This window comes from Pseudopipra pipra, chromosome 3, assembly GCF_036250125.1.
Source record: "Pseudopipra pipra isolate bDixPip1 chromosome 3, bDixPip1.hap1, whole genome shotgun sequence".
Classification (NCBI taxonomy): domain Eukaryota; kingdom Metazoa; phylum Chordata; class Aves; order Passeriformes; family Pipridae; genus Pseudopipra; species Pseudopipra pipra.
The window spans coordinates 58,092,044-58,110,442 of NC_087551.1; the positions used below are offsets into that span (position 1 = coordinate 58,092,044).

The window sequence follows — 18,399 nt, forward strand, 5'->3', positions numbered from 1 at the left end:
GGAATTCATATTGAATGTGCATTATTCCACAAGCACTAATTACTCATGCTACAGAAATTCATGTTTTGTGAATCCTCTGTGCCAGTCACGAGAGAGAAGGAATACTATTACCCTTTTGACCTGTGTCTGCATGCTAAAGAGACTGCATGCGAGTCAGCACACTTCACATCAGCCAAATGTTAATCTGTACCATACAATGGACAACTCTATGCGATGGCATGGCTGGGCATGGGTTCATAAATGGTGATACTGTGTGCTGTTCAGCCAACATTGCAGTTTTGATCTGTAACTGGGTGATGGATTACCTTTGTCTTTGCTGGTGACTTGTTCCTGTTTTGCACCTTTCATTGTGGCTATCATGTTTGAATGTTCTTCCTGCCAACTCTGCAATAGGTTTTCTCCTTGTAGCTGTTACTTTGCATTGCTGTTAATGCCCTTAACTGGGGCTCTAGTCTGACGTTGCTGAGATGATAGTTTTTCACTGGTGAGAGTTCAAGAGTATTTAAGCTGAAGTCAGTGAACTGGTTCATCCAAGAAATCCTGTCATCCTTATGCAGGAACTTCTGTTACAGTATGAAATGCTCATTATTGGTTTTTTTTGTCTAATTCAGATAACTATTCAAAATTAGTCTAGCTCATCCTCACTTCAGAGATGTATTTTTGCAAATATCTTTAACCTCAGTTTTATGACCCATTGTATTGTTTTGGTAGTAACTTTCTTCACAGGTATGCAGCCTATACGCAAGTAGACTGGCTGAGTATTTTTACAAGTTACTTACTTGTGTATTTACACTGAATAGTGAAAAGGCTCTATTGTCTTGTGCACTTTCATGGTGACAGCATTCTGGATAGTTCTTTATCTTAAAATACTTAAAAACTGTGTTCCCCTCAATACTAAAATAAATCAGATCATTTATTTATACCCAGAAATCTTTTTAATTTTTCTGTGGGGTTTTTGGTTTACTTGTGTTCTTATTCAAAGCGAACTTTTCCAGTGCTAGTGAAATAAGCATAAAATTAAGAGCTTTCCAGGTTTAGTAGCACAGGCCAAGGATGAGTAGGAAATTGGTTTTCACAGCATGCTGAGATGAATTGGTAACTTGGACTTTGTTCCCTTTGTTTGGAACCACTCCATTGCTGAGACTGGAAGTAGGATGCTAGCTGTTCAGAACTTTATTGACTTCCAGAGACATCACTGAGCAAGTGATGTTTTTCCAACAAAGCCTGAATTTTTAAAGTCAAGCCTGAGCTCTGACAGAAGTTTTTTTCATGTTATCCTTAGTCTTATTGCTGTGATCCAAGGAGCCAGTTGCAGATATTCTTAAAGATATGTAGCTTGCTTTCAATCTACAAGGATAGTTGAAGAAGTTGTTGTCTTACTTTTCTGGTATTATACCAGTCCGTGCATGTGTTGCACTCACTGCTTTTAATGCATTTGTTGGAGTTTTTAATACATGTGCACACAAATATCTGTTGAGATCACTGTCATACTGTCTTCAGAGGCTCAGCCCGAGCTGCTTCAGAACTACTCAGCCAGATCAGTGCTTTGATCCAAACTGTTTTGCTTGGGTGCTGGACTTCTTCAGCATTGTGAAATAGGGTTTTTTGGTTGTTCTGAGGCAATATTGTTGAGAAGAAGATACTTTATTGTAATAGAATTTCTTGTGGGTGCATTTTGGAGAGAGGTTACGGAATAATAAATTTTTGTCAGAATGCTCTCAAGCAGTCAAGTTGTTTTGGGCATGGAAATAGAACTTCTTCCTGAGTTTTCACAGGCAGTCGTCTTCTGGGTGTTCACAGTTAAACCTTGGTCTATTCTTTGGGAGTGTTTTACATCTTAAATGTGAATGCATACTGATTATCAATTGTTCTGGATTTTTTTTCATAAGATTTCTGAAAAGAAAATTTCTATTTAGACATTAGAGTAGTTAGAGTTGTTTAACAACTATTTTCCTGAAAGTTTGTTTATGGTAATATTTGATTTTATGCTATGTGCCTAATGTTTTCCCCCTCCCTCTATTTGTAGATCATCCAACAGTACTAAGGGTTGATGACAGGCAACGGCTTGCCAGAGAACGGAGAGAAGAACGAGAAAAACAGCTAGGTAAGGCCTGCTCTGGGTTTTTTATTGTTTGAGGTTTTTTAATGGACTATCATCTGCTGCGGTGGTTTTGCCAGTTTACTTTTAGAAACATTCAGTAAAATAATTGTGCTACATATGCAGTAGTGTCATTCTTAATACATTATTCTGTCTTTAAAGTAGATCTTTTAATTCATGCACATCTTGGGATTCATCAGTGCTATATCTCTCACCTATTTTATGACTGTAAATGAAAGATGAGTTGATTTCTGAAATCATGCAAGGAAACTTCTCTGATATAAATGGAATTTTGAAGTTTTAGAATATTTTACCAACTAAGATTAGACTACTTAATATGTTGAATACATCCTTTATTGCCATAAAATAGCAGAACATGTTGCCAATGTATGGTTTGAATTTTTTTTATATAAACTTGGGGTATTTTTTCGGGTAAAACCCTTAATAGGTGTCAAATAGATGTGCTCAATACCTTCTGTCACCTGTGTATGAGCATGTATAACACAATTCAGGTGAATTGTGATGGGCATTATACTGAGTACAGTGGTGAAAGAACTAAGAATTATGTGAAGCCAAATTGGTGGCTTTCTGAACGCGATTTATATGTTTGCTGGGACAAAGTTCTGTGGCAGTTGGGAGGTTGGCAAGCACAAGTATTTCCTCTTTTTTACGTATTCATCCTGATTTCTTTGGATGATGAATTCTTATGACTTGAGAAACCAAAGTTCTTTATTTCCAATTTCTAGCTTCTGAAAGTTTATAGAACTGTCTTATAACTCCAGCCAGAGTTATGCTGCTTTAACCTGAGGAGCCATGATTTATTGTCAGCTAGGTCTTGATAGTGTTTATAGCCTTTTCTTTTTTACAGCACCTTACAACATTGCAGTAACCATGCATGAATCGTAAGGGTTGTTTTGGAGTGGAAAAAGAAAGTTTTGGTTTTGCCTTGCTCAAAGGGTAGTGTGACAGGATGCTTGCTAATTTCTGAAAAGCTGCTCCTCGAGTTGATGGTATGTGTAAGCTTAGTTTCTTCAGGTTCCAGAGCAAATGAATGTTACTGGTCCATTTTAATTAATTTTTCATATATGACATTTCCATGTCTGGTATTTATTCTTTTCTCATGTTTGATCCTTGTGTAATAACAATGCTTTAGTCAAGTGCAGAGAGAGATGCTTTACTTAAATTTTCCCAGACTTTGATTTTTCTAGCTATTGGTAAATGAGTGTCTGTTACTGGAAGGACATGACTTCTGTTGTGAAATGTATCATTTTACATGACATGTTTTAAAAGCAACATCAGGGGGTTTTATAAGTTGACATGGAATCCTTCATTTCCAAGTGAGTTCTGCATGTCCATATGATGTATGAGTGTATTGTGTGTTCTTGCATGAAGAATTATTTTGAACTAACAAGAAAATTGAAAGTAGCATTGTACTTTCATCTGTATATTTGTCTGCTAACAGTATGATTTAGGAGCTGTTTCTTGAGATTTGTGTTCCAGTACAACAAAGCAATAATTTTTACTAGGACATGCAACTTTTTTTTTTTCAGTGCAGAACCTAGATAATCAGTCATTCATGTCGTGAACCATAGCAAAGAGATTCTGAAGCTGTCTCTCTTAAACATTGAGTTGTATAATGTTGTTACATAAATGTGTCTTGCTAAAAACTGGACTTGGATTTTATTAATATTGGGACATCAACCATGCAACAGTAAAGCAACTGAAGGAAGGAATTTTTTTCCAAAATAATTAAGTTGGATTTAAACTTAATTCCTTTCCTTTTGATTCAGGGGACCTGTCAGGTTTAGCAAAGACTTCTTTTTAAGCAGAAGTTGAGAATTTCAGTCATACCTGAAGTAAAATTATTCTCTGCTTCTCAAAAAAAAAAAAAAAAAAAAAAAAAGACAAGACAGTGTTCAGTTCTGTAAGTGTAGAGCTGGTAGTAATTTTGTTTTGTATTTTCAACCACTTGAACTGCAGGAGGTCATGTTACCCATCTTCTCAGAAAAATTAAGTTGTTTTACCCTTCTGTTAAGAACATGTGGAGTACCGCATGTAGAGTTTAATAATGATTATGCTTATTTGTTGGACAATATTCTGATGAGAATTGATTTGAGACCTTTTTTCTTCCCCCTTTTGTTTTCTTTCAAGGCTTAATTTTTTTCAAGTTCCACTGTGCTGTGATGGATTTGACTTTCCTTGTAGTATAATGGGTTGGTAGGTGCTGTGCACTCTTGAGGGTTTCCTTGCACCTGGCAATAGTATTTTAGCAGTCTTATTCTATTTAGCACACTTGGGTGTCTAACTCCTGTTTTTAATAAGAGTTTAGAGAGTAGGAAAGATACTGTCATTTTTGTTGTCTGGATAGATATAGCATGTGTGTAGTGGAACTGTCAGCTTCTTGGGGATAATGTTATGCCACCTAAATGAAAAGAATAAAAAAACTTTTACAGAAGTTCCCCTTTTACCTTAGTATATTTGTATTTGGTTTTGGACATTTCTTTAGATAACATAGAAGGTACACAGGGACACATATACTATTTCGGCAGATCACACTGTCAAGAAGGAATGATTTTTTTTAGTTCCTTTACTGTAGGAAAGGCATTGCTTCTGAAATGCCATCCCAACATTTCTAAAATATGAATTCTTCAACACTTTTTCGTGTAGTTCATTTTCCATGATTAAAGTTGTATCAATTTGGTGTGCTTTTTGCTTAAATTTTTTTATTCTTCTGACTATTTCATAATGTGCATATTGTTGATATGCACATTCAAACCTTTAAAGGATTATTAGGGTGATCTTTACTTTATTCTATAAACAATGGTTCCAGTGTTGTCACTTGCTCTTTAGTGATCAGGTTTTCATTTTTGTGCTCTTTCTGCTAGCCCTCTTTCCCACAGTGCCTAAAATTAACATCTGTCCTTTAAAATATAAATATCAGATCTCTCTATGTGAGACCAGCCCGCTTGGGTTTTGCAGAAAGGAAATCCCAAAAGAGGCAGTGGTAGGTGAGGATGATAACTGTTAAATGGGACTGTTCTCAGAGGCCAGAGTGAAGGGAGGTGTCACATTTCTGGCGGCAGCTTGGCACTGCAGTTCCTTTGCATGTGTCAGGCTGACTGACTGTGTTCTGACAGTGGGGGCTGTGAGATGTACACATGTTGGAACTGAGCTGTTTGTGAAGGCAAACATGGTCAATGGCCTGGTCAAACTGTAAAATTTTAATAAAAGTTACTGCTTTTTCACCCTTAACTGCTGTACTGATTGTATCAGTACTACCAAATTAAACAGTGCTGAAGAGCATTTCGTGGTGCTAAAACTTAATTGTTCTTGCTGTTAAAATGTTATGATGGATCCTGGCAGGGTTTTGGCTCCATCCAACTAGCTGTCTGCTTGCTGATTCCCTGACAAAGTTTGGGAATTGGCAGGGGAGGCCCATGGGCTTTTCCTCACCTGTTGATTAAGTGCTGTTGTCATTTTGGAGGGTAGAAGTTTAGTAGTACAGGGCAAAGTTGTTCCATTCCAGTTAGTTTCTGGTTCCATTTGTTAGCATAGACTTGGTTCTCCGTAATGTAAAGAAAAATGAAAATGAAAAAGAAAGAATGAAAAAAATGAAAATGATAAAGAAATGAAAATGCTTTTCAACAGGAAAAGCAACTGAAATTTTAAAATTAGTTTCGTTCTGGTAGCCTTAGGTAGTGGCCTAGCATAGAGGAGGTTGTTGGAGTTTTCTTGTTATTACTTAGCAGTATCTCAGTCCTGATTCTTGAGAAAACAGTTTTAAGTCTCACATTTGTTCATGTTTTATCTACAATAATCCTGCTTGAAAACTAACCTTTTTTTTATCAGAGTTGTGATCCTGACAAGGACACATGGCTCATTTAGTTTCTGGCATTGGGAACAAAAGATGGTAATCCTGCCTTCTCACTTTGCACATTCCTTAAATGAAGAGTTATTAATCTTAGTTTTTAGAATATGTCTCAGTTTCAAGTTGGCTAAATCCACTAAATTCTTAATACTTAAAATGCATAACCATTAAAATAATATTTTAAAGATCACATTATCATAGAGATTACTCTCCCATTTGAAACTGATCATTGGCAAAGTACCACATTAATAAAAATTGCAATTTTTTTCTGTGAAATTCCTTCTGGTGTATTTTCTTCCCTGGTAGTTGGGGGCAGAACTTCATCCAACATTTCCATAGAAATAAGCCCCACAAAAACTGGGAATTGCTGATCCTAGCATATGAATAATTTTGGGATCTCCTTGAAGAACTTGAATGTCAAAAGGGTTTATAAGACAAGAAAACAATTTTTAAGGAATACTAGTCTAAAAATTTCTCTGATGAATGTCCCTCAGAGCATGGTTACTGGGGCAAGGTTGGCTTAGAGAATCTAACATTAACTTCACCTTTAATTACAGCTCTGACGTTCACCTTCTAATTCATTCAGTCAGCCACTTCTGTGTAATGTCCCCATTTTTAGGTCTGGTTAAAGCATCACTGATCCATTTTACTGCTAATGCAGCAAGGAGGCAATGACAGTTTCAGTGCGGAGCTGGCAATGGGGAAAGGTGAAAGAGCGGTCAGAGGAGAAAGCTATGGCTGAGGTCAGTGCTGTAAAGTTAGAAAATATAAAGGCTGGAAAGACTGACAAAGACTATAGGATCTTTACTCAGATAAGCTGTCTGTCTAAGGTGGATGCATAAGGCAGACTGAGAAAGTATGGTGCTAGACTGATCTGCCTTTATATAGGCAGTATACTAGAAAAAAAGGGACTAAAGTGAAAAGACAGCAGAAGGGACAGAAAAAGAGGATCTGGCAACACCTTCCTTGCTTCACATGGATAAACAGAAAATAAAGGCTTTGATACTTAATGCATGTTCCCTTTCCCTCACAGCCTAAAACCCCTGCAAAGAATGGCTCTCCATGTGTGTGATTGGGGAAAGAAACTACAAGATTATTTCCACAAAAGAAACATGCATGGTTTGCAGCTAATATCTTCCACATTAAAGTAGTTAATTCCAGTGTAAAATTGGTTGATTTCAAGTCTTACGTGTCTCTTAAGATCAGAATGTCTCTTTTGTGATTGACCTTGGTTTCTTTTGCTCTGTTATTCACTTCAGAACTGTCAGAAACACAACCTTAATTATGTTGTTTTGTAATCTAATCCAGCATTACTAGTTTGCAAACAAGTAGAACCTATTAACAGCACATCTAGGGCTCAATTTCTAAATCCTGTTTTTATGCTCTGATTTTGTGTCCTTGTATCACATGACTGTGTTCAAATGTATTGATTGTACTAAGTAATGAGATAGAAGGATCAGGCTGTGACTTTTCTTTGTATTTTCCAGCTTCAATGTAATAGTTCCTATGGCATTTAAGCTTTCAGCATGCACATGCTATCTGAAAGATGCCCAGCCTTTCTTTGAATGATTCTTGCATGTTCTTAGACAGCGTGTGTTGGTACAAGGGAGAGGAGTATCATGAAGCTCTTAAGGCTCAGGCCCAAGAAAAAACCTTTTTGTTTGACCATACTCATACTGGAGTGCAGCGTTGGCTCAGCACCAGGCAGAGCTCTTAGCAGTTTCTGGAGAAGCCATCATATTTTCCCCTTCCACATCCTGCAAATCAGCTGCTTTTTCAAGTTGATCAGACCTTTTAGAGCTATTTTCAGTTTCCTATAGGCTCATCTGCTGATTCCTTCTATCAGCAAAGCATTCAATGTATGTGTCTCTATGAAACAGATTCTTATTTTTCCTGAAGATATCCTCATATATCTAAGGACACTACCTTATGTCACTGTATATATCTGTCTTGTAGGTGGCAAAAAATGAGTCCTTAAGTTCACAGAAGAATGTCAGTAGTGCATATAGGAAGCAGTGAAAACAAAGCAGATATTCTCCTATGATTCTCTAATAAGATAAAATATAGGAATTGATGCTTGAAAAATAAGTCTAAAAGTAGCTAAGATTATTTCTCTATCTGCAGAAGAAGTAAAGTTCATGAAAATAGATATTACACTTTTTTCAGCAAATAGATGTATCATAAATCATATTTTCATGTATTTGTTAAATACGTAGTCCAAGCATAAACGTAGTAGCTTCCTTAAGTTAACAGATGGATATATATTTTCTGCTGCCTTTTGCTTTTAACTTAAAGTTGATGGAAAGAGGTAGCTTTTGTATTTTTTTTGAATCAGATCTGTTTTGTTTTAGATTTATTCCAGGTGAACACTCCCATTTGCCTTGGTTAATCCATCACTAATGTGAGTTTCTGTTATTGAGCTGTCTTGTCTTATCACAAAAGTGTGATTTTTATCATCCCTTCCATGAGGAGCAGAAAGCTGAAGATTAGTGTTCTGTCCAGAGGTTCACCGTTCTGATTGTCTTCCCAGCAGTAAAGAGTGTACGTGAAAGTTAACTCTTTTACATAAAAATGTTTTCATCCTTTCTCTTCTTGAATTTAGAAGTTCAGATATTCTATTTTCATTACTTTTTCTAAACAGCATGATTGCTGAAGCCTATAGAAATCACCACAATGCCCAAGAATGTCTAACCATCTACATTAATAACAAAAAGAACAATCAATCTTCATGTCTTTTATAGGCAAATTAATATTCCAGTGACATCAGTTAAGAAAACTGATGGGTTTTTATTTTTTGCTTTTCTTAATTTATTAATTTTCGATGGACAACCAAAGAACTTTTCCATGCTGAGTTGCCATTGTAAGGAGATTTCAAGCACAAAAGATCACAGGATCTGTGGAAGTCTTGTGGCTCACAGCAGTGGCTTGTCTTGATATGATCATTAGATTCTGGAAGTGACTATTAAGTAAAAGCCAACACGCTGCAGCTAGATGGGCTTTCATTATATGTATATGCTATTATGCTTCTTAGATACTCTTAGCCTTTTCAAAGAGAATGGATTCTTCAAAACTTCTGGAAAATGGTTTGATCGAATTCCAGTTTTGAACAACTGCATTGTTTTGGTTATGTAGTGTGTTCAGGGTCTACGTAACACGGTGCGTGCGCTGGGGTTTTTTGGGGTTTGGGGTTTTTTTGTGTGGTAGGTTGGTTTGTTTTGATTTTTTTTTAAAATTCATTTATATACCACTATGGTGACAGGATGCTGTAAGAGTCTAGAGCATTTCCTTTGTGAAAGTAGGTCTAACTTAGACTACAAACTTGTGTTGCATAAGGGAACAATCTAGTTCCTCTCTTGAATGCCTGATTAGGGAAGCTAAAGCTTTTAACAGAGATAAAATTATACAAATTTTGCTTGCAATAAATGAAGTAGGCTGCTAATTTCCTTTTAAGAGGAGGACAGTGAATGATTCTCTCTTTCTTTTTTATATCGTTTCCCCCAAGATCCATTTCTGTGATATCTACAGGCAGACAAATATTAGGCTGGAAATTGAGACTAGTTTTACGGTTTCTGCATGTCAGAATAAATTAAGTCGAAGTGTTACAAGCTCTGCTTCTGTATATATCTGTGCAATACTGTCCACAGAACTGAAACAAACTCTCTAAACATTTCCACATGAGAAATGAAACAAAACAGTAGACTTCAATAGGACACAATTCTGGAGATGATAACAAACTTCACAGGAAGTAATTATAAGGAAAGAACAAGTGAGAGTAATATCCTCAAGGAATGGCATTTAACAGTTATTTAACATTACCGCAGTTTAGCACAAATGAACAATTATTTTAATTACTTTATTATTTTAATCAAATATTCAGGAGAAAGCAGTAGTTACCATGGAATGTTTGCAATTCAGAATTCAAATATTAAGGACACTCTTTATTCTTCCCAATAAACAGAAGCTCTTTAGAAATGTCTTTTGCTACTTTTTAAGTGGTATTTAGATGGTATTGAAGATAATAAATATTTTTAATTTTTTTTATAAAGTAGTTGGTTGAAATTAACTGGGTTGCTGCTTTTAGAGGAAATTATCCTCATTTGCTGAAAAAAACAAGATAAATACATGTAGAGTGGAAAGAACAGTGCAATTCACTGATGTGGCTGCTTATTCTTGGGCTGACATTATTCTGCAGTCCAACTGTGTAGAAGCTAATAGGAAGAGCAAGCTTTTGCAAAAATCACTGCCTTTCTGGTGACAGGCTGACAGTGGTTCTGCCCAAGGCATTGGGCAGAAAAGTTAAGTAGAAGGCAAAGACAAAAAGAGAGGATGGTACCTCAGAGGTGACATATCTTATTATACTTCAGCTGTTCACGATGTAACTCAAATTGTTGAAAAAGGTGAGCTCAAACTGAGCCCTTTGCTCAGTATTCTCTGTACCTTAGTAATAGAAAGATGGCATCATAGGTTGCCCAGAGAAGTTGTGGATGCCCCATCCCTGGAAGTGTTCAAGGCCGGGTTGGATGGAGCTCTGAAAAATCTGGTCTAGTGAAAGGTGTCTGTCCACAGCAGGGAGATTGGAACTAGATGATCTCTAAGGTCCCTTCCAACCCACACCACTCTATGGTTCTATGATCATGAGGGGTTATGTAGTTCCAGGAGAAAAGTAGGCCATAGTGAGAGTCACCTCTCTGTCCATACATTCTCTTGGTGAGCTCTTGGATCCCAAGAAGGGGCAACAGATGCATGTTTCTGCTTTGTGAATTAGCTTTCCATTTGGAACACCAGTTCTGGCCCTATTTTGTTACTCTGTAAGGCTTTAGTGACAAGGAGAAGCCTTTGCAGATTTTAATTGTCCTTGAAGCTGATTTTTCTACCATATTCTGCTATTTTCTGCCTTAATCTGTTGTTTACATTTCTCCTTCAACTCACTCTTAACTAAGTTAGCATAGAAAAATATTTCTAGAAATCTTCTGCTGGCTGTTGCATTAGTATTTCACAGTTGCAGGTGTCACTTCTCACACCTGTTGTTATTAATTATCTAAGCAACCGTACCATTCCTTGTCGCTGTCATTATTCTAGCTATGATTGTTAAATTTCCTGCAAACATCTTGCTGAGCTTTCACCCTTCTTACCATGAGGGTGTTTTAAGGTTGGTTGTAGCTGGTCAGCAAACATCTCTGCTAGTTTGTATCCCACAGCAAAGCTAAACATGCTGACGGCTTTTGTCAACAGAGTATTTGACATCTGAAATGGTAGAGAGGGATTTTCTTAAGGGAGATAACTCTACAGCATGAACTGGTCTACTCAGGGTAGAAATTTACCATGAAATTGAGTATGCAAGTACATAAGGTTTAAAGTGGAATCCAAGTTATTTATTGAGTGGGATCATCCCATGAGTGAGGTGGGATTTATTTAAGTAGGCAAGAAGGTGCAAAAGAGCAATATGGTAATGATGAGTCCTAGCATTATAAGAAGTGATTGCAATGTCTGCTCGGGACATGTAAAAGCATTTGGGTGTTTTGGCTTTGGTAGTGGTTGTGTCAAACAGCACAAACCTCTCTTCTAATTGAAGGCTGAAGTTGTTGTTCTAGAGTAGGTGATTTTAAAAATAGGCTCTTTTTTCTTTCTTTTTCTTTTTTTCCTCAGATTTAATTTAAAAAATCCCAAAGCTCTCTCAGAGAACTTCCTTACACTGCTGGTCTTGGAAATTGAAAAGCTTTTTGACACTGTTGTCATGGTTCCATGTTTCTGCTGCATTAAGGTTTTATAATGTGGTTCTCAGTGATACTTGTGATCATCATGTGCACTCCCACCTATCAGTTCACAAAGATCCAGAAGTATCAAATGGCTGGGATTTTAGAAAAAACAAGTAACACATTTTTTTAGAACAAATAAATTTTTGGGACCCAAAGATTTCAAGACAGCAATGGGGAGAGATCCCGAGCATCGTATGTTATTTGTTTCCTGTGGACTGAAGTTTGAGGCCATGTTCCAGATAATACCTTCATGAAAATTCAGACCCTGATAGGGAGCAAAATTTGTCTTATTTAGTGCATCATGATTTGTCTGGATTAGCTCTTCTGAAACATGTTCAGAGCTGTGCAGCAGTGGAGTTATGTGAGAAATTAAAATTCACCTTTAGACTGGCTTTTTTGGTGGGTAAGTTCTTTCCTTCTGTTGGTACAGATAACAGTCTGGATGCCAGAATTGTCATCCCAGCCACTTCTATCATAAGGAATCTGTGTGTATCAGTAAAGGTGAAAGTGGCTATAGTTTTGTCTTTCTTTTTATTTTTTCTTTTTTTCAGTAAAATATTATAGAGCATTATCGTGCCTTGTACAACAGAAGTTTGTTCACATAAACCTGACTTTAGTATTTAGGCATTTTAAATTACAAAAAATCCTTTTTTCAGAAACTATATACTCAATAATTTAACTGTTGGTAATTCACAATACATAAGTTGAGATTAAATGAAATGGATGTGTGACCATTTTAATACATTAGGAGAGATTAGGAAATTATGTATGTTTGAAGAAAATTAGTTCAAAAGTTTTTTCACTCATTCAAAAGTTTTTCTATTTAGCTTGGTTATTCAAAATGTGTTTAAGAGTGCGTTGCATATAGCATGCCAATCCTTTTATTTCTGATTTTTCTCACAGCTGCAAGAGAATCCATCTGGTTAGAAAGAGAAGAGAGAGCCCGGCAACATTATGAAAAACATCTAGAGGAACGCAGAAAGAAGCTGGAAGAGCAGAGACTGAAGGAAGAGAGAAGGCGAGCTGCCGTAGAGGAAAAGCGAAGACAGAGAATAGAAGAAGATAAGGTGAGAATAAATGTCATGAAAACACTTTTCAACTTGCTTTTACTATAAGATACAGTACTATCAAACTTTTTCTGTAGGAGTTGATATAAAGAATGCAACATGAGCCATGGCTAGTATGACAGAGTGTGCAAAAGGATTTTAAGTCTTACTTGCACAAGTCCTGCATCCTGCTTCTTTAAGTGCCTGTTATGAGTCAAATGCAGTGAAGTTGTGCATACCTGGATTAGTGTATGGAACTGCACACACACAGAAAAACACGAATTGGGATAGGTTTGTATGGTTACGTGTTAATTCCTAGCCATTCAGTACAACAGTAGCTGCATATTAATTGCCCTAACAAAACCTTTTAAAAAGTGAGTGGGTAATGAAATATGCTCTTGGCTGAATTGTCTCAATTAATCTGGGAACTATGTGCAGTGTGATCCTGTGAAAGTCAGCTCATCCTTATGAGTTTTTTTGTTTCTTCTCTCTCCCGCTGTTCTAGTATTTAATAGGTGGGAAGTAGCACTAGGGTGTGTTTGTGTAGTGGCTGCCATAACAGGGCTACTGTTTTTTCTCTGTAGTTCTGCAGCTCTCAAACAGATATTACCTTTTCAAAAATTCACTTAATTTTCAGATTCTAACTTATTTATGGATTAATTGCTGCTTAATCCTGTTCTAATGTGTATCTTAGTAGGCAGGACATAAGCTTAAACAATGCCTGCTTGGTTCTGTCTGTGGGGATGGAGGGTAGCAGTGTTTGATGAGAAGATGAAGTGTAAAACCCAGTAGTATCCAAATATATTATCCTGTTGTACTTAAGGAACGACATGAAGCTGTTGTACGTCGCACAATGGAGAGAAGCCAGAAGCCAAAACAAAAGCAAAACAGATGGTCCTGGGGAGGAGCACTACATAACCGCATTAATAACCCAGGTAAAGGGGGAGGCTTGGTTTGCTAGCCAGTTTCCCTCCCCTGCCAGTTAACTGAAACTTATTTTGCTTCTGTTAAAAATGAAGAATGGTTCTGTGTATGTTGTTTTAAATTGTTTGCTCTTGATCTTATTATTGTTAAAAATGGCATGTTTCTGACATTCTTGTGTAGCAGAAAGATAACAAGGAGAAATCTGAAGAAAAGTTAAAGCTTGTTTCAGGAGTTGACTAATTATGTAACTATCTTGCTACAGCTTCTTGCTTCTGCTGCTTTGCTGTTTGTGTGTGTATATGTGGGTGTGCTTGTGCTGTGTCAATCTTGTGATATGAGCTACCGTGGCAAATGCTAGCTGTATGCCTCAAAAAATAGATCTGGTGGAAATGACCAAATACTGAGATTCAAATAGACACAAGGAAGAAAAGTTGTTCTCTGTAATAAGCTATCTGTGCCTTGTACAAATATTTTGGGAGATAGAAGTCTGAAAATTAAGTTTAAGTGAATGTTAGCTATATTTGGCTTTTTTCTCCAATTATCTTCTCTAACTTAATCTGCCAATCATTAATGTGTATATGCCTTGTTAAATATGAATCAAACCCCCATAAAGAGAACTTTTCATTTATTTACCACCAGAAAGTGGTACTTAAAGTTCTTTTCTTCCTATTCTAATTTCAGTGTGTCCAGCCTTCCATCAGGGAAGAAAAAAAAGAGTTGAGAAAAGAATGCTAATGCTCTGAAATCTTTATCATGTATAAGTTCAATAAACAGTTATTTTTCATAATAGGTTACTTTTTTGCTTAACTCTGTATAACTTATTTGATTTTTATTTTATTTTCTGTGAAAAATCATTGTCTTGCATTCTGTCCCTAGGTTATTTTTTTGAATCATCATTCACCTTTCTCGATTTAGCAGGCCTGGAGCACCACTTCAGATCTCAGGGTGGTGCTAGAAAACCTGGTACATAATGCTGTGGTTTTTTATTCCTTTACCCTTAGCTAGTTCCCAGGAAATGAGATCATCAGTAACTAAACCACCTTCATGTAGTTGCAATGCATGTTTAACATCATACTGATAGATTAGAACCGTTGTTAGCACCAGATTTTTTCATTACTATTTTTTTTTTCTGGAGAGTTACTACTGGCTGACTCTAAAGATTTGGCACAATTCACTGAAATGAAGCATAATATTATGTCTGCTGGAATTTAAGGAGACCCAATTTGAATATTTTGTTATTTTCTAAAACCCTTTTGGCATACTGCATACGCACAGGATTTACAATTATTTTGCACATGAACACAGACACATAACCAGCTGCATTGGCTGTTATGTTGCTCATGGGTATTTTAATTTTTTTTTGCTTTTTTTTTTTTTTTTAGAACAAAGCAGCAATTTTCTAGGCAATGGATTGCATTTGGCCTATTCTATATTTATAGGATTCATACTGCCAACACTTATATGCAAATCCTCATGCTGAATGGCATTCATTTAAATGTGGTTCATTGACACGAGAAAGGTCGGCATGCCAAATAACAGAGGTGATTTTTAAATTCAGATGCCAAATGCAGAAACTTTATGGCTGTACTGATATACTATACAGTTTCTCAGGGGTAAATTAAATATGAGATCAAAATCCCCGTCCCATTCCCAGAAATATTGTTCTGTTCTCAGGAAGCCTGAGCATCCTGTCTCCAGTAATGGCTGACTCACACAGAACATTCTCCAATATACCCTATAGATTAACGTGGGATAAGCGTGCCAGCCTACAGAGGTCTTGTTCTTAGTTTTGACATCTACATTTCTCCTTTAAAAACCCATTTCTGAGTTTTATTCCCCTTCCAGTACCCAGTCTGCCAGTTTTATACCCTCACTAAGTCATTCTAACATTAGACACAGTTAGCAAATAATCACATGGGGTAGGGGAGAATCTTTCTTCGGCCCAGCCAGTTATGGTGAATCCTATATAGTTCATAGATCTGGGGAGAGTTAAGGTATTTTTCATATACTGTATTTCTGTGAAAATTTTTTTGTATACAGTATGTATACTCCAATCCACTAGGTCAGAACAGGTAAATACAATGTTGATGTACTTGTCATAAATAAACAATGGCAAATAGTATTTCAGCAACATCATCCTTAATTTTGTCAGTGCCCTGAATTTGTATCTTCTTCCAAAAAAGTATGCAGACATATTTTTGCACACACAGAATATGAATCAGCAGAGCAGTTAAACATATGCTTAAGCCTCATTGCATTTCAGAATGGTTGAATGCTTTGCTGAGGGTCAGTACATGCTAAAATGTAAGCAAAAGCAGAATTGACTCTCACAGCATGTTCTGAATGTCAGATTTCCAAATGGAAATTTGCAATGGAGAATGTGTAGTTGAGGTATGTAGCTTTTTTTTTTTTCTCTGAAAGAGAAGAGAAAGGACATAGCTGACCTGTTCAGCTCATTCCTCCCTTTTTGCTATTGCTAGCAACCTTCCTGTGACACACATACTCGCAAAGTGTGTGCAAGCTCTATTCTTGAAATAACCATCACCCCCTCAATAGGGTGCAGAGGCTGACTGCAGCAGTTGTGCAGGCAAATGATGTGATACTGATCTAAAGTGTAGAGAAAATAAAAGCAAATTATAAAGCTTTAGTATTACATATGCCATGTACGTGCATTACAAGTGCCTTCCACAGAGACTGATTTTCTGTAACCTGCTAAACTGTGTGCTGTTTTGGATTAACGCACTACAACTTCATTTTCAGCAGGTTGAAAATGGCTCTGTGGTGGGCAGTTTAGCACTTATATGTAACTATGGGATTTTTAACTCCCTTTCAAATGTCACCTTTTATTGAGGTGCTGAAGTTTTTTTTAATGAATAACTGAGTTTCCAAGCACCTTAGTCGTTCCCTGAAGCTTTCTATTGTAAGTCATGAGCAAACTTTTTCTGAGAATATTGAAAATCTTTAGATTGCAACCCATTGAATGATAATGAACAAAACATTTTACACATTTGAAGCTTAAATTGTTTTGTGCCCAGTCTTTGAGTCGCCTATGCAATGTCTTCTGAGAAATCCATTCTGTTCTGAAAGTTCTTGTGGTAGAGCAGGAGTGACCTAGTCCTGTTTTCCTCCTCCCACTAGCGAGCTAGGAACTTGCACTATTGCATGTGGGCTGTCAATTAGCATTATCTCCATTTGTTTTAGATCGAGACAGGCGGTCTGTTTCAACAATGAACCTTTCGAAACATGTTGATCCAGTCATTAACAAGCGGCTCTCCTCCTCATCTGCAACATTACTAAATTCTCCAGACAGAGGTACAGTTTCAAAGAAAAAAAACTTAAAAGAGCAGCAAGAAAGAATGTTCTATACTGATGTATTACTTTGCACATAAAACAAGCTTCTGAAGTCATTTTCTGTACTTCATCTAAGTGGTAGTGGAAAGACTTCAAATGTGACAAGTAAATGGTTGAACATTTTTTCCTGTGAGAACAAATAATTCTTTTTTAAAACAAGAGAACTTACCTAAACAATCCCGCTTTAGCAAATTGTAAAAGCAGTGCTTCTGTCAGGTTTTTAGTAAATGAGGTACAACTACTAAAGAATGCATCACTCCATAGTGCATGCAATCATGTGTGACCTTTTATTTACATTAGACCATTTTGTCATTGTTTTGTTTTCCTTTCTTTTTTGGTAGGAGTTCTTGAATATCTAAGAAGCATGAAGCTTTCAAGCAGTTACTTTATTAAAATTTCTGGTTATTTTATTACCATTTTTTTTATTTTTATCGAAGAATTGTGGGTGTTCTTCATATTGTCTGTTTATTGACTTTTTGTGTCCAGTTACTTTTCAGAGATTGCTTCATTTCAGTGTACATTTTTGGTGTTTACAAGTGTGCAAAAATGATAAACCATAAAGCTTTTAAAAATTAACATAGCTGAATTGCTGCCTCTGTTCTGAGGATTTACAAGATTGAGCTTAAAAGTTTTATAAAAGAATCTCTCTTGTGTAACTCGTGCAAAGAGCCTTACAGAAAAGTACTTGGTAAGGATTTTTTTGTCCTCTACTGAGAATGAGTTCTGTCCCATTTCAATCCAGAAAAATGCACGTTTTAAAAACAAATTTTTAAAATGGAATTTTGGTTGTGTTGCAAAACTGTTTGGTTGATGTCATTATTTGTGTGTCTTAACTAAGGGCTAAGTGCATGCTTGAACGTGTGTATCTGGGTGATTTGGTGAGACTTGTTCTTCCTAGTGGGCTAACCTAGTTGTACATTCTGGTAACTTGTGAAAAATACAGCATTACGTTAGGGAATCATTTATTCCAAGTACATTAGGAAATAATTTATTCCAAAACACCAATAATTTCTTGATCTAAATATTGAAATCCATTCAGTTTAAACTTTATTAGCTTTTCAGGTGTGTATATTTTTTCCAGATGGTTGCTGGTCTTTGCCAGGGGATGCTTTTTTGATGAAGGGTCTTTGTGATATGAGCAGGCGAACAGCTGCAGGCATTAAGTATGAAGGATAGTCTCTTATGGATTGTAACCCATTCCGTTATAGTTTCTGCCACTCATTTCAGGAGAAGTTAAACTGAATACTACGCAGTCTAGCGGTGGAGAAAGAGAAGGAGTATGGAAGTGACGGCCATATGTCAAAATGTCGAGGCATTCTTTGCTTGGCATTTTCATTAAAACAGCACAGAACTCTT

At 36.5% G+C, this 18,399-nt stretch overlaps 1 protein-coding gene across 16 annotated transcripts in view; it reads left to right on the forward strand.

The window, feature by feature from the left end:
* Positions 1 to 18,399, forward strand: part of MAP7 (microtubule associated protein 7) — a 117,673-nt gene that overhangs the window by 68,477 nt on the left and 30,797 nt on the right. For 7 of the 16 annotated variants that reach the window (XM_064649401.1, XM_064649396.1, XM_064649400.1 and 4 more), the window contains exons 3-7: positions 2,027 to 2,104; positions 12,626 to 12,789; positions 13,592 to 13,703; positions 14,569 to 14,655; positions 16,894 to 17,004. In XM_064649401.1, the coding sequence (XP_064505471.1) occupies positions 2,027 to 2,104; positions 12,626 to 12,789; positions 13,592 to 13,703; positions 14,569 to 14,655; positions 16,894 to 17,004 (552 nt within the window). The remainder of the gene's footprint in view (positions 1 to 2,026; positions 2,105 to 12,625; positions 12,790 to 13,591; positions 13,704 to 14,568; positions 14,656 to 16,893; positions 17,005 to 18,399) is intronic. The other 9 variants (XM_064649410.1, XM_064649411.1, XM_064649413.1 and 6 more) reach the window with 2 other exon arrangements.